The sequence below is a fragment of the Bubalus bubalis genome, chromosome 3 (genome assembly GCF_019923935.1).
Source record: "Bubalus bubalis isolate 160015118507 breed Murrah chromosome 3, NDDB_SH_1, whole genome shotgun sequence".
Lineage (NCBI taxonomy): Eukaryota > Metazoa > Chordata > Mammalia > Artiodactyla > Bovidae > Bubalus > Bubalus bubalis.
In genome coordinates this window covers 64,253,788-64,268,855 of record NC_059159.1, presented here as the reverse complement: position 1 = coordinate 64,268,855, position 15,068 = coordinate 64,253,788, and the positions used below count along the sequence as shown (strand labels likewise).

Here is a 15,068-nt window from a genome sequence, read left to right as displayed (position 1 = left end):
TGCTAAGTCACTTCAGTCGTGTCCGACTCTGTGCGACCCCATAGACGGCAGCTCACCAGGCTCCCCCGTTCCTGGGATTCTCCAGGCAAGAACACTGGAGTGGGTGAACTTACTGCTAGCAGATTGCAATTAAAAGAAATACTAATGAGAGTTCTTCAGGCAGAAAGATAATTATCCCAAATAGAAACACGAAATGCAGGACAGAATAAAGAGCACCAGAAAAAGTAAAGTTGTGAAATCTAAACAGGTATCAGCATAATACAACAACAACGTCTTGTGCAGTTTAAAATATATAAAGAACAACAGCACAAAAAGCAGGAGGGGAGAAAAGGAGCTAAAGTATCCTAAGGCCCTTACATTTCCCATAAACTGGTAAAAGCACTCATTTATACCACCCCAACCATGAAAACTGGAAGGAATCCACTAACTTTAAGTTTCATCCTAATTCTTCCAATATTTTAGCTCTGTCAAATGACTTATGTGATCCTTCAGCTGTCATGAATGAAATGAAGGCATATAACCAAACTTGATGACTCATTTTATTTGTAATTAATTCACTCATTCAATAAATAAGTACCAACTATATGTCCAAAGGCTTCCCTGGTAGCTCGGTGACAAAGAATCTGCCTGCCAATGCAGGAGATGTGGGTTCGATCCCTGGGTCAGGAAGATCCCCTGGAGAAAGGAATAGCAATCCACTCCAGTATTCTTGCCAGGGAAATCCTATGGACAGAGGAGCATGGAAGGTTATAGGCCATGGGGTCACAAAGAGTCAGACATGACTTTGAGACTGAATAACAACAACAAATATGTCAAGAAAGAAAAGTACTAATTTACAGTAGAACTAATAAGAATACATGTTATAATCTCTAGAGTAACCCATCAAACAAAACATAAGAGAATGCATAACTAACAGTATTGGAGGGAAGAGAAAGGAAGCAAGATGGAAAAAAAAAAAGCCAACTGTGACAAATAGAACAGAAATAGAAAGACAGTAGACTTGAGCCTAAATATATCAGTGGTTACATTAAATGTAAACAGTCTACATTTACATAAAACCAATGCGAGAAATGAAACTCATATATATGCTGGGTTTCGGTACATCCATGCGTGCTCAGTCCCTTCAATTGTGTCCAACTCTTTGCGACCCCAAGGATGTAGGCTGCCAGGCTCCTCTGTCCATGGGGATTCTCCAGGCAAGAATACTGGAGTGGGTAGCCATGCCCTCCTCCAGGGGATCTTCCCAACCCAGGGATCAAACTCTTATGTCTCCTGCATTGGCAGTTCTTTACCACTAGCACCACCTGGGCTTTGGTACAAAGATAGCCAAATATTTCAATGTAACAGAGGAAAAAGTCCAGAAACAGACCTATAGAAATATATCCACTTGATAGATGAGAAACAGGTCACTCCAACACACTGGAAAATGGAAGATTTTTCAATATATGGGCCGAATAGTTATCCATATAGGAAAAAATGAATCTGAACACTTATATCACATATAAAAATTAACTGCAGTTAGATTATAAAACTAAATGCAAGAGACACACAAAAATAAAACTTCTAGGAGACAAGAAGAGAATACCTTGAGAATACCTTGAGGTATGTATGGGAAGCTATCTTAACACAGAACAGGAAAAGTATAAAGAATAAAGGAAAACATTAACTGGGTTTCATTAAAATTGACAGTATCTTCATCAAAAGATTCTATTAAGAGCAAGAGAAGACATCTGCAATACATAAATCTAACTAAGGACTCAATCAGAATGCATAAAGACCTCTTAGGCAAAATGACTGAACAGGCACTTCAAAGACTCTATCTAAAAAGCCAAACAACACACAAAAGGCATTTAAACTCATAAGCCATTAGGCAACTGTAAATCAAACCCAAAATTTGAGACTACTGCACCCACATCAAAAGAGCCAAAATTTTTAAACCGATAACATCAGGTATTAGTGAAGACGTGACGCAAGCAGAGCTCACACACTGCTGACCAATGTCCAGACTGTAACCACCTTTCACAGGGTCTGACATTCACACACCTGTCACCCAAGAGGCCATCTTGAGGGACAAATCCCACACAACTGCATACATGATATGCACTAAAATATATGTACCTGAAAATTCTCAGCACCATGATTGTTAATAGCCAAAATATAAGAAAAATTAATTTAAAAAACCTAAATGTGTTTCACAACATATGACGGATAGAACAGATAAACTGAAGTGTATTTACAAATGGCATACTACATGGCAATGAAAATAAATTAACTGCTGCTATATTCAACAACATAGATGAATCAAAACACAAGTAAATGGCACCAGACTCAAAAGAGTATATATAGTATAAATCCTTTTATATAAAGTTTAAATACCTGCAAAGGTAATCTGTGGTGACAGAAATCAAAATAACAGTTACCTCTGAAATTGGAAGGGGGAACACGGGCGGACTGCTGGGAAACTGGTCATGTTTTATTTCTTAATTGAGGTATATGAGTGTAACTACTTTGTAGAAATTCATTCATTTCCATGCTTGTGACATGGTGATTATTGTGCTGGCTAATTTTATGTATCAACGAGGCTGGGTAAAGAGATGCCCAGATAGCCAGTGTGTCTGCGAGGGCCTTTCCGGAAGAGATGAGCATTTGAACTGGCAGACTGAAAACTCTGCTCTTGCTTGAGCGGCCCTTGGACATCAGCACCACGGGGCCTGGGCCCTCAGGTGCGGACTGGGCCTCAACTCACTGGCTCCCCTGGTTCCCAGGCCTTTGGATCTGGACTGGAACCACACCACCAACTCTCTTGAGCTCCCACTATGCAGTTGGCAGCTGGTGGGACTTCTCAGCCTCTGCCATCACATTAGCCAATCTTTCATAATAAATCTCTTTCTATATGTCTCTGTCTCTCTCTATATATAATATATACCCCATAAGTTTTGCTTTTCTGCTTCAACTACAGTTGTGTACCTCTCTGCAGTATATTATACTGAAATTTTTAAGTTTATCCATATATGAGATTTTCTTTTGGGCTTCCCTGGTGGCTCAGTGGTAAAGAATCTACCTGTACTGCACGCAACTCAGGTTTTATTCCCGGGTTGGGGAAGATCCCTTAGAGAAGAATACGGCAACCCATTCCAGTATTCTTGCCTGGGAAATTCCATGGACAGAGTAGCCTGGTGGGCTACAGTCCATGGAGTTGCAAAAGAGTTGGACAGAACTGAGTGACAAAACAACAAATGAAAAGTAGACACCAGTGGTAGCTGTACAACATCGTGAATGGACTAAATTCCAATGAATTGTACACTTTAAAATGGTTACATGAATCACTGCAATTAAAATAAAAACAGAGGCTTCCCTGGTGGTCCAATGGCTAAGACTCCAAGCTCCCAATGCAGGGGGCTCAAAGTTCAACCCCTGGTCAGGGAACTGAATCCCATATGCCGCAACCAAGAGTTCACATGCCACAGCTAAAGATTCCACATGCTGCAACTAAGACCCAGCACAGCCAAATAAATAAGTAAAAATTAAAACAACAAAAAAGCCATCCCAAAACCCAACCTCAATAAAACAATGTCTAAAACAATTCATGATGACAAATATTAAGAGCTATAATGTCACACTTACCCACTGCTGTGTCACCATCTAACAAATTGTCATCTTCAGAAGTCTGGAAGTCCATAATAACACCTGCCCCGTCTAAAAGCTCCTCATCACTACTCACACTGGTTATACTGTTGTAGCTGTTTCTACAGTAGCCTCTATGGAACAGCTGCTCAGACTCCATTTAGCTGTCTGGTTATCTGAAAAAAAAAAAGTTGGGGGGAGAAATGGCTTTAACATTTTCCCAACATATAATAAAAACCATCTACTTTAGCAATGTAAAGAAAACTTCTGATCTCATATTAAAAAAAAAAATACTAACTTCATTACTGTAACAATAGCTAACTCTATTGGGTTAAGTCTTTGGGGATCATTTAATAATTCTATTCTCACCAAGCAGTTGTAAAAAGGAATGAAGAACTTCTTCAGGTAATGGTATAAAGTAGTCTCTCAGATCCATTGTTTCAAAATACAAAGTACAGAGAAGTGTTTACAATATACTATAGTATACGCAAGGGCTTCCCTGGTGGCTCAGATGGCAAAGAATCCACCTGCAATGCAGGAGACCAGAGTTCAATCCCTGGGTCAGGAAGATGCCCTGGAGAAGGGAATGGCAACCCACTCCAGTATTCTTGCCTGGAAAATCCCATGGACAGAGGAGCCTGGAGGGCTACCGTCCATGGGGTTACAAGAGTTGGACATGACTTAGCAACTAAGTGACAACCACAGTATGTGTGGGGCTTCCACCCAAAGAATGGGGGCTGTGGTAGAGGCTGACCTGCAGCATATAACTGGCTGTGTGTGCACAGACCACCTCTGGAGAGAGTTCTAAGAAAGTTGCCCACAGGAGAAAGGGACAGTGGCTGACGCACCAGGTATGAAAGGGAGACACTATGTACCTTTTGGATATCTCACCAGGTGTAAATATTAATGTTAAAGTAATGTCATTTAAACATCTGTAAAATTCCATTCTCCTTTCATCACTTTAAAATTTAAAGCTTCAAAGCCCATAGTCAAATATCAGCCATGAAAATATGGTAACAGGTCACTATTTGCATTTCTTTCCATAAGAGAATTAACAAGCAAGAACATGTTTTCAAGGCTCTTACTCCGTGCTTTAAGAACCATGTAACTCCTGAATAGCTTGGTGTTTTAAATGCATCTACCTACTTGCTCAACATCAAAACAAGTGAGCGAGATACCAGCAAGAGGTTCAAAAGGTTTAGGGGTGGGACTTGAAAGCTAGAATCGCAGGAGCAGTTCATCCAGTAAGCCTGGTAAAACGAGATTTGTCAGCTCTGTCACGATGAGCACACACATGAGTAAAGGTGAGTGGAACTATGCATGGTCCACTTTCAGTGCTGAAATCTAGCACAGAAGACTTGAAGGTCAAAACACTCTCTAGTCCTCAGGATATTTTCCTCTGGCCAGGTGGGGTTGGGGTGGGGGAGAAGTAACCTCTAATTAAAAATTACGGGGTCGCAAAGAGTCAGACATGACTGGGCAACTGAACAACAACAACTTTTAAAAAGATGTATAAATTACCTAATTTAAAGAGAAGTTAAGAGAAGGTGGAGCTGGAGAGCTCTGGTCTGAACATCTTTCGCAGTAAGTAGAACATAATACACAGATAACAGTGATCAAATATCAGACTGTTGACTTAATCAAGCAGGTAAAAAGAGAGATGTATTCAGTGTTCAATAAACAAGGCCTTTCGACAACAGTGCTAATCTGGTCGTGGTAAAATAACCAAAAACTAGCACCTAAGTTACAAAGAAAATCTTAAATATTTACTGCTTTACAACTTTACTGATGTTTCATGATTACCTCTACCAAAAATGGTCTATTATACAGAGATCTGTTAGAATATATTAATTAAAACAAGAGTTTTATTTCAAGGTAAATGTTAGAATAGTGTGAATATAACTGTTCATGCTAAGAACTTTGCAGTGTCCACAAAGGTGATAAAATTAAATATTGTGGCTCTTGAGTAAAGAACTAAAAGTTTTTTTTTTTTTAAAAAAAGCATTAACAATTCAAAAGTCATTTTCATTTTGATGTAGCAAAGCACATCCACTAAGGTTTTGCAAAGAACACAGACACTATTCACTTCTTTACGTGACGGTCACGCTGGAAGCGCTTAATACTTGTGATAACGTGCGTCAATGGACATGCATTTGCTAAAGGCTGTACAACACCAAGAAATCACGCTCAAGTAAAACTGTGTCCTGAGCCCTCCATTAGCAAGTCCCAACACAGCTCCTCCATTTTGTCCCTGGAAGTCTCTCAAAAACTGTTAGTGATAACTTGTAACTTAACCCTTTCGCAGTGTTTAAAAAACTTCATTTCACAAACTTTACCTCTGATACATCTAAACTTCACAGCTTTCTTTGTAACAAGAGCAACCAACTCCGTTTCAAAGTTTGTTAAAATCAGGTCTGTGTGGGTTCTTATTTCTATAAATTCAATAACTTTAAAAAACTATTCTTATTAACCCAGAAACCTGTAGAGCTGAACTGTCTGACCAGCAGCCACTAGCCCTGAAATATGGCTCTAAGGAGAAGTATCTACTAGATTCCTGTGATTTCATAAAAAAAGGAATGCCGAATATTTCATTAATAATTTTATATTGATTCCGTGATGAAACAAATGGGCTTTCCCCAGTGGCTCAGCAGTAAAGAATCTGCCTGCAATGCAGGAGACACAGGTTCCATCCCTAGGTCAGGCAGATCCCTTGGAGGAGGAAATGGCAACCCACTCCAGTATTGTTTTCTTTTTCCCCCCTCCAATATTCTTGCCTGGGCAATCCCATGGACAGAGGAGCCTGGCAGGCCACAGTCCATGGGGTCGCAAAGAGTCATATAAGATTAAGAACGCATGTGTCTGCTATAATAATACTTTAGATATAACGGGTTAAATAAAATATATCATTAAAATTAATCTCACCATTTTCTTAATGTGGTTACTAAGAAATTGAAAGTTATACATGTGGCTTGATTTGCAGCACAGGTGTTTTTATTGCACAACACCGCTATAAAATAGTCAAGAATCTATGAAAGCATAAAGTAAGTACACAGAAGGAATCTGGACACCAGTGTTAAACCGCTTCAGGTTCTAAACTCCATCCCCAGGCTTGATCACGAAAGGGTATTTAAACCGTAATACAGCAACTGAAATTCTGCATATAAAAAAAAATGATTACTACAGTCTTATTTTTCCTTTTAAACTGTTAAAAACATATTTAAAACCATTTCAAATCATTTTAACAGACACAGTGACTTGCGAGTATACTCCTGTAGAGCTATGAAGAGTAGAGCTAATCCGAGAAAAGTCCCCAGGGAGAACACTGGTGCGCTGCGGTGACTCCCTCAGTGATCTGTGCACCGTCACCCCGGCCCTTCGCATCTCTTCTCCACCCCGCAGCCAGCATGATCTTTTCCCAGGGCAGGCCTGATGCTCACCTCTCCCCATGCCATGCATTAAGGCCTTAATCACTTGTCACCACATTTTGCCAGCAAAGGAATCAACACAGCAGACAAGCTCGTGCAGCCAGGCCTCTCCCACCTCTCCCAGACACACACCGTCCTCTGGGCCCTGCGAGGCTGCCCTGGTGCCTGCCCAGGCTCAGCTGCTCCCTGGGCATGGAAAGGGCCCTCCCCTCTTCATGGAGGTGACAGTCCCATGTATCCTTCAGCTCTCACCTCAAGCACCCTCTAGTCAGTGAACAAACTGTCCAGCAGAGTTTATATGTCAGGCACCACCCTAAGCACACTACAAACTCATTTAGTATCTGTACTAACCACAACCACAGCCCCAAAGGCTCTACTGTCATCCCCATCTCACAGGTGAGGACACTGACACACGAAGAGCTGCAGTAACTGCTGCAAAGTCGTGTGCTGTAACGAAAGCTGCCTCAGCACCCGTCCGCCTGGGCTGGCCGCCCCGACCAGGCCCAGCGCAGCGGTGAGTCCCTGCCTCCCTGACGGCACATGCCCAGGTGCAGTGTGGCCCTGCTTCGCGGGATAACTGACGGCTGTCTGCCCCCCGGAAGGCGGCACAAGGCCTGGCCGTGCCCATTTCTGCACAGCACCATGTGCCTAAGAGGGCTTCACTTTTTTAAACTTTTTACTTGGAGACAATGGAGATGAGATGGCTGGGCGGCATCACCAATGCAATGAACATGAACTTGGGCAAACTCTGGGAGACGGCGAGGGACAGGCAGGTCGGCCTGCTGTGGCCCATGGGTCGCAAGGAGTCGGACACGACTGGGAGACAGAACAGCAATGGTGATTTCGCACGCAGCTGCAGTAAGGAATTCAAAGAGCTCCTGCGTCGCCTCCCCTGAGCATCCCCAACGGTCACGCTCTGACACTGACACAGGGCCTCCCCTCACGAGGACCCCTCCTGCTGCCTCTACAGCCACAGCACTCTCCTCCAGTCCCCCAGCACCGCCTCCTAACCCCTGGCGACCTACAGCCCGCTCTCTATTTCTGTAACTCTGCCGTGTCAACAGCACTGCACGAATGGAGTCGTGTGGTCCACGCCTTTGGGGACGTGTCCACTCGGCACCCAGCAGGGCTCTGCAGAGCCGTCCAGGGCTGGGGTCTGTCAGCAGTCTGCCCCTCTTTATGGCGGAGTCGTGCTCCGTGACACGCACACCACGTATGTTTGTTTAGCCATTCACCTGTGGAAGAACATCTGGCTCTTTTCCAGGTTTGGGCTATCACAAACAAAGCCACAATAAATACCCATGTACAGATTTCTTTGTGAACTTAAAGTCTTCATTTCTCCGGGATAAAAGCCAAGGACTGCTATTACTGTGCCATATGTTAACTGCATGTCTGGCTCCTAAAGAAACCGCCAATTTAACATCCCTCCCTACGATGTCTGGGTGAGTCTGGTTTTCCACATCCAAGCCGGCACTCGGTGGTATATGTGTTTCACCATTCTGACAGGTGTGTTTTGGTATCTCGTGGTTCTTTTAACGTGGTTTCCCTAACAGCTAATGTTGAACGCATTTTAAGTGCTTACTTGCTACCTGCATATCCTCCTCAGCAATATGACTCTTCATATCTTTTGCCAAATCTAACTGAATTGTTTTCCTTCTCAGTTTCATATTTTAGAATATGTATCTTAGATACTAGTCCTTTGTCAGATGTGTTGTTTGCAAATATTTTCTCCCACTCTGTAGCTTGGTCTTCTTCTTTCTAACAGGGTCTTGTTTGTTGTTTAGTTGCTAAGTTGTATCTATTCTTTTGTTACCTCATGGACTGTAGCTCACCAGGCTCCTCTGTCCATGGGATTTCCCAGGCAAGAATATTGGAGTGGGTTGCCATTTCCTCCTCCAGGGGATCTTCCTGACCCAGGAATCGAACCTGTATCTCCTACATTGGCTGGTCTATTCTTTACCACTGAGCCATCAGGGAAGCCCTTTAACAGGGTCTATCATGAAGCCAAAGTTTGATGAAATTCAATTTATCAATATTTCCCTGAAGGATTATGCTTTTGGCATCAACTCTAGGAAATCTACTACCAAAGATTTCTCCCAAATTTTTTTCCTAAAATTTTTATAATTTTACATTTTATATTTAACTCTAGTCCAGAGGACAAGATAGTTGGATAGCACCACTGACTCAATGGACGTGAGTTTGAGCAAGCGCCACGAGATGCTGAAGGATAGGGTAGCCTGGCATGCTGCAGTCCATGGGGCTGCAAAGAGTCGAACACGACAGAGTGACGGGACTACAACTGTAGTCCAGGTTGAGTGAATTTCTGTATAAGCTGGAAGACACAGGCTGAGGCTTGTTTCTGGATGTGTGGATGTCCAGTTGCTCCAACGCCATTTGCCAAAAAAGTTATCTTCCTCCCACTGAATTGTTCTGGGGCCTCTGTTAAAAATTAGTTGGGCTTATTTGTGTGAATCTGTTTCAAAGTCCTCTGTTCTGTTTCCGAGTTCTCTGTTCTGTTTCGTTGATCTGTGTTTCTACACCTACAGCAATAACACACAGTACTGACTACTGGAGCGCCTGACGCTGGAGAGACTGATTTCTCACACCTGATTCTTACTTTCCAAAATTGTTTTTGTTATTCTAGTTTCTTTGCTTTCCCATATTTATTTTAGAATAGTCTATCTGTATCTACAGAATTTTCCTGGATCAGTTAACTATGGTGTGAATAACAAACTGATCTATCTGTACTTGGATGATGTATGAGAACTGAAATTCAACGAGACCTAAGCTGAACACAAACCTGCTTGTCCTCCCCCTCTCACTATCTCAGTTTACAGCATCACCATTGACCTAGTAGGCAAAGTCAGTTTTCCGAGTTACTGATTAATGTATTTGACAAACTTTTTGCTGAGCAACCAGCATGTGCTGGGGGGTCCTGAGTAAGAAGAGGTCCCTATTCCCAAGGTGGTGAAGGTGCAAGACACACATGTAACTGCACACGGTATGAGAGGCACACAGGAGAGGGGCACAGCAAGTCCACGCGATGCCAGGAACAAGCTGCTGCCTGGGAGAGTCTGCAAACACTGAAAGAGGACACAGTGCTGCAGGGTTAGGATGGGTTAGCTAGGCCAACCATGCGGCGACAAGCTGATGAGGGGGAAAAGCAACGTAATACAAACTGCTCGGGCAGCTCAGTAAGAGGTGGGGACTAGAGAGTAGCTGGGGAGGCGCCCAGAAGCAGGAAGAGGCTCTTGGGTTCTGCTGAGGAACCAATTCACTCACTCATGTCAACACATGGTAAACCACAAAGTCTTTAAGAGAAGTCACCTGATGGGAAGTGAACTTTAACAAGCCAACCGCTGCAGCAGTGTGGAGGACAGACAAGAAGGGCAGGAGACTGAAGACCAGCTCTGGGAAGGGGTCCAGGGGCCCTTACTCCAGGAGACCCTTCAGCAACCCTGAGTATAACACAATGAGGGCATCACTGCACTGAGTCACAGTGACATGACAGAGCAGAAAGGGCTGTAAGGACCGCAGAGGAGGCCATGGCAACTAACAACACACGAGGAAGGGAGCAGGGGAAATCTAGATTTCCGCTTGGTTTCTGACTTTATTAACTGATTCAAAAGAGCTGGAAGAAGCAAAGCGTCGTCTCCTGAAGCTTACAGGACTGAACACCAGAGCGTGCTTTCCAAACGTAGGATCAAGGCCAGACTAGAGAAGGGGGTGGTGACCCTGAGCACCAGTGTGGTCCCCAGACTGCACACACTGAGCAGTGCGGCCCAGAACGGGGGGCTGGGGAGCAGAACAAGGGAGACTGGACATGCGACTCAGGGGCCCAGAGCTGAGGGAGGCACAATGAGTCTTCAGAATTCCAACAAGGCTCTGGGCTCTCATCAAGGGAACTGGGTAGGGCTAAGGACCACGGCTAAGCTTCCAAGGCGTGTCTGTCAGCTGTCTGAGAACAGCAGGCACAACCAGAGAGGGGCAAAGGAAATCCCGGGTGTCCGCAACCAAGAGATGAACGAGAGTCTCAGGATTGATGACAGCAGCGAGGGGGATCCCTGAGTGATCTATCACTTGGCCCCAAGGAGCTTTCTGGTAGAAACATCACAGGAGCTAAATGAGCAAGATACTAGTCCAAGATTAAAATGTGACCATGAATTTCAACAGAATCACTTATTCCTTTACTGAAGCAACTGTAAAAAAATAAAATATAATACAAATAAAATTTTTATTGATTGATGGCATAAATTACATTTCCTAGTGTCCTCAGGGATATGAAAACTTTTTCCTACAAATTTGTAAGTTTGTAAATATAATAAAAGGGGACACATGTAGACACCAGAACTGTTTGAAGAGTTCAGAGAGAAGACCACATCCCACTGTAGCTGATGATGACAAGCATTCTTTGGAAGAGATACATGACCTGGATCTTAAAAATGAGGGGAGAGGGCATTCCCTGGCGGTCCAGAGGTTAGGACTCAGAGATTCCAGTGCTGGTGGGGACCTGGATTCACACCCTGGGTGGTGAACTAATGTCTCACAAGCCACCACGACACAGCTGGATGGAAAAAAAAAGGTCGGACCTACTGGGGCAGAGATGAGAGAAGAGGTTAGTCAGGTGAAGCAAAAGCACTAGCATGAATCAAGCTATGGAGTCAAGAGGGTAACAAAGACATTTATGAATGAGAGTTATGCACAGAACACAGGTCCAGCGCAAGGTTCATGGGCAAATAAGTTTGGGTAATAAAACACACCCCCTAGAAATGTCAAGGCTAAGAGCCCGAGCAAGGTTCTTGAGAAAACAAAACTTATTAATAGTTTCTCAAATCTATTTTACAAAGGATCAGTTCCTCCATCCCTTACAACATCATGAAACGTAGATCACATCAAAACATCACCAGATTAAAGAATGTATCCTGATACAAATAGTCAGTACTTACAAGAAATGACGATAATTAAACTGATTTCTTCCCAATGTAACATTTGTTGATATTTTATCCTACTGTCTATTAAGATAGCTGCATGTCTAAATCACTGCACCTTTTGTATTTTTCTTCAAAAAAGTACTAAATGCATAACCTGCTAAAGGAAGTGGCTATCTATTCTGAAGAAAATTTCCTAGATTCAAAATATTTTTTAGATCCAGTAAAAAAAGTTAAATGCCAGATGATTTTAAAAGGAAAAACACACATACAAGTATAAAGCTCAGACTATCACAAGCAAAAAGGTAAACAACCCAACAATAAGATGCGGTGGAAGATGTACACTTTGAAAGCTAATTTTCATGACTTTATAAGACAGAAACTGTTCCACTACTTCCCATGAGGGCAAGAAATATGTTTACCTGACTTCATTCCAATCAAAGCTGCAGATCAAATCTCTCTATATTTCAGTAATGCAAATGGACAGTTTCCCCATGTAGATTCACCTTTCATTTTATTCTTAACTGAAGAACAATGATCTTTAAGAATCAAAATGTATCATAGCTACTATGCTTAAATATACATGTGAAAGTATAATTTAAAAAAACACAACAGTTTATTGAGTCGTGGAAGAAGAATTTTAAAAAAGGATACTCCAGAGCTTCTATGATTTTATATTACTTTTATATTGAAGAATGAATGGACCTATGATACCATCTCTCTCACCCTACCTTTGCTTCCAGAATTTTGTTGAGTCTTACTTGCCTTGAAGGGCAGCCACTGATAGTACGAGGTCTGAAATCACACTGTCAGGCTTCAGTCTCCAGTCTGACACTAACTGAGACCTTGGGCAAGGTAGTCAGATCCTCTATGCATCAGTTTCCACGTCTCTATGATGGGAAAAATCAAAGTACCAACTCCAAGGATCTGACATGAGAACTCAGATAATACACAGAACCACTTCAGAAAGATCCTTAACCACAGAATTTGCTCAGTAAATGCTAACCCTTATCATATTTTAGGTCCCTGCTGAAAAGTTTGACTAGAAACTAAGCTGAAAGTTCCACAAAGCAGTGACAGTGGCCCAGCTTCCCAGGACGCTGCTCTAGCAGCTGACCCACCACAGAGATCAAATCCGGCTTCCTGAGCAGGCTGAAAATTATTACCAACAGGTCACAACAGGAAATGGAAAGCCTATCACCAACATGAGCTGGAAAACTGCCAACTCACTAACACAAAACCATAACGCGAGCAAATCTTTCCCCTGAACTGGATCTATCCAAAGCTAGGTTATTTGCATATGATTGAAAATATATGCTAAAACTCAAGTTCCAACTAAAGATGTAGGTACTATACATTCATATTGACCTCTTAAAATAATTTCAGGTGTTTTTCAAACAAAGAATCAGTCTTTGAAGAGTGTGGGGGGTAAGGTGTGGGAGGAGATGCAATCTGCTCTGGGTTCTGCCAATAATAGGCTGTTCCTATCAACCAGAGGTCATAAACTGCAGGCTTAATCTGAGTAAATATCTGCACGGCACACACCTGGCTTTTAAGCCCTATTGTGTAACAAAAAACAATCAGCACTGGCACCTTTTAAGGTGAAAATCAACCATCTATACAGGAGCATTTTAACTCCTGCATGTCCTCCCCTGCTACACAGCATCTTCTAGTGACTCACAAAGCAAGTAAAATAGACTGACATCAAATTATTTATGTAAAGACTCAACAATCCTTTGATTGTTGAATAAGCCACATAAACCACAGTGATGCTGCAGGAACTGAAATGCATGGCTCAAAAAGTTTATAGTTTGCAGAACTGAACTTCTGAATTATCCAAAAAGAAATAATAAAGTGTAGTCATTCATAAAAAAATTTATCTCATAAAAAAGAATTTTCTTCCAAAGGAAACACAAATTCCAGCCCCTAATATGCATAAGGTGTACGTAACTGTCTTCTATGAGCTCCAGTTTTAAAATGCTGTGCAAATAAACCACATTATATAGAAAGTCAATTTCTGTGTCTACGGTGGTTTCCAGTCCAAGTTTAAGATCAAAACACAAATGCTATGTATACACACAAAGTATGGTTTGATATACACATAAATCTTTTAAAAAGTGACACTGAACAGTAAGTTTATATTTGGGCAAATTTCGCGAACGTGAAACCCACAATCTCGTCCTGGCAACTACGTCCACTCTGTTCAAAGGTCTTTTGGCAGTTCCTGAAGCAGGTGCAAGCTTAAAAGAACGGTCTCGGGCCTCACCTGCCGCTGGCGGGGTCAGCGTCCCGCAGGCCAACCCGTCCCAAGATCTGGATGGCGAGGCAAGCGACGCCGGCCCCGCCGGCTCCCGGCCCCCGCCCGCCGCCGCCACTCACCTCGCCGCTCAGCGGCAGAGCAGCCCCGGGGCCGCGTCCTGCGCCGCCGGCGGGCTCCGCATTTGAGGGCGGCCGCCGCGCCCAGCCCCACAGTGACTGCGACCCACGGGCTCAGCCAGGCGGGAGCCGCATCAGGTTGGAGCCGCCGGCTCTGGGGCCCTGGACTCGACCCGCTGCTGCCCCGAATCAAACACGACCGCCTTAAAGCTCACCTCCCTCTGGAGGGACCACAGCTGCAGCCATGCTCCAACTCGGGGAGAAACTGGAGCGGCCGGCCGCCAGCACCCCTCCTCGGCACTCGGCCCAACTCCGGCCACAGGCTGACGGTACCGCAGGAAGCGCTGCGGTTCCGAATCTTCCAGTCCGATCCACCGACCCCGGGAAGCGGACAGGAGCGGCTAGAGCAGGGCCGACAGGTGCGTCGGCGCCTGACGTCACCGCGTAGCCGTGAACGGCCGTTCAGCGTCCAGCCCGGTTGGAACCGCGTCGGTGCCCATTGGGCCGTGAGGGGGAAGGGGGCGGGACTTGTGGAAATAGTAGGCGGGGCTTATGGAGGCAGGGGGCGGACTTTGTGGGAGCAGTGGGCGGGTCGTGAGGAAGGAGTGGGACAATCAGGTGGGAACAAGGGCGGACCTGTTGGGAACAGGGGGCGGGCCGTGTAGCTGCAGGGGCGGGCCTTAGGGGTGGTGGGCGGGCCGTGTGGAGGCAGGAG

At 43.9% G+C, this 15,068-nt stretch overlaps 1 protein-coding gene across 6 annotated transcripts in view; it reads right to left on the bottom strand.

Annotated features, from left to right (window-relative positions):
- The window catches only part of CLCN3 (chloride voltage-gated channel 3), an 88,640-nt gene extending 73,830 nt beyond the window's left edge, over positions 1-14,810 (bottom strand). For 2 of the 6 annotated variants that reach the window (XM_045164976.1, XM_045164977.1), the window contains exons 1-2: positions 14,569-14,810; positions 3,625-3,800 (exon numbers count right to left, since the gene is read on the bottom strand). In XM_045164976.1, coding sequence (XP_045020911.1) covers positions 3,625-3,784 — 160 coding nt within the window. In that variant the 5' untranslated portion in view covers positions 3,785-3,800; positions 14,569-14,810. Of the gene's footprint in view, positions 1-3,624; positions 3,801-14,356; positions 14,539-14,568 lie in introns of those variants that run through there. The other 4 variants (XM_045164979.1, XR_006640829.1, XM_045164978.1 and 1 more) reach the window with 3 other exon arrangements.
- Positions 14,811-15,068: the final 258 nt, after the last annotated feature.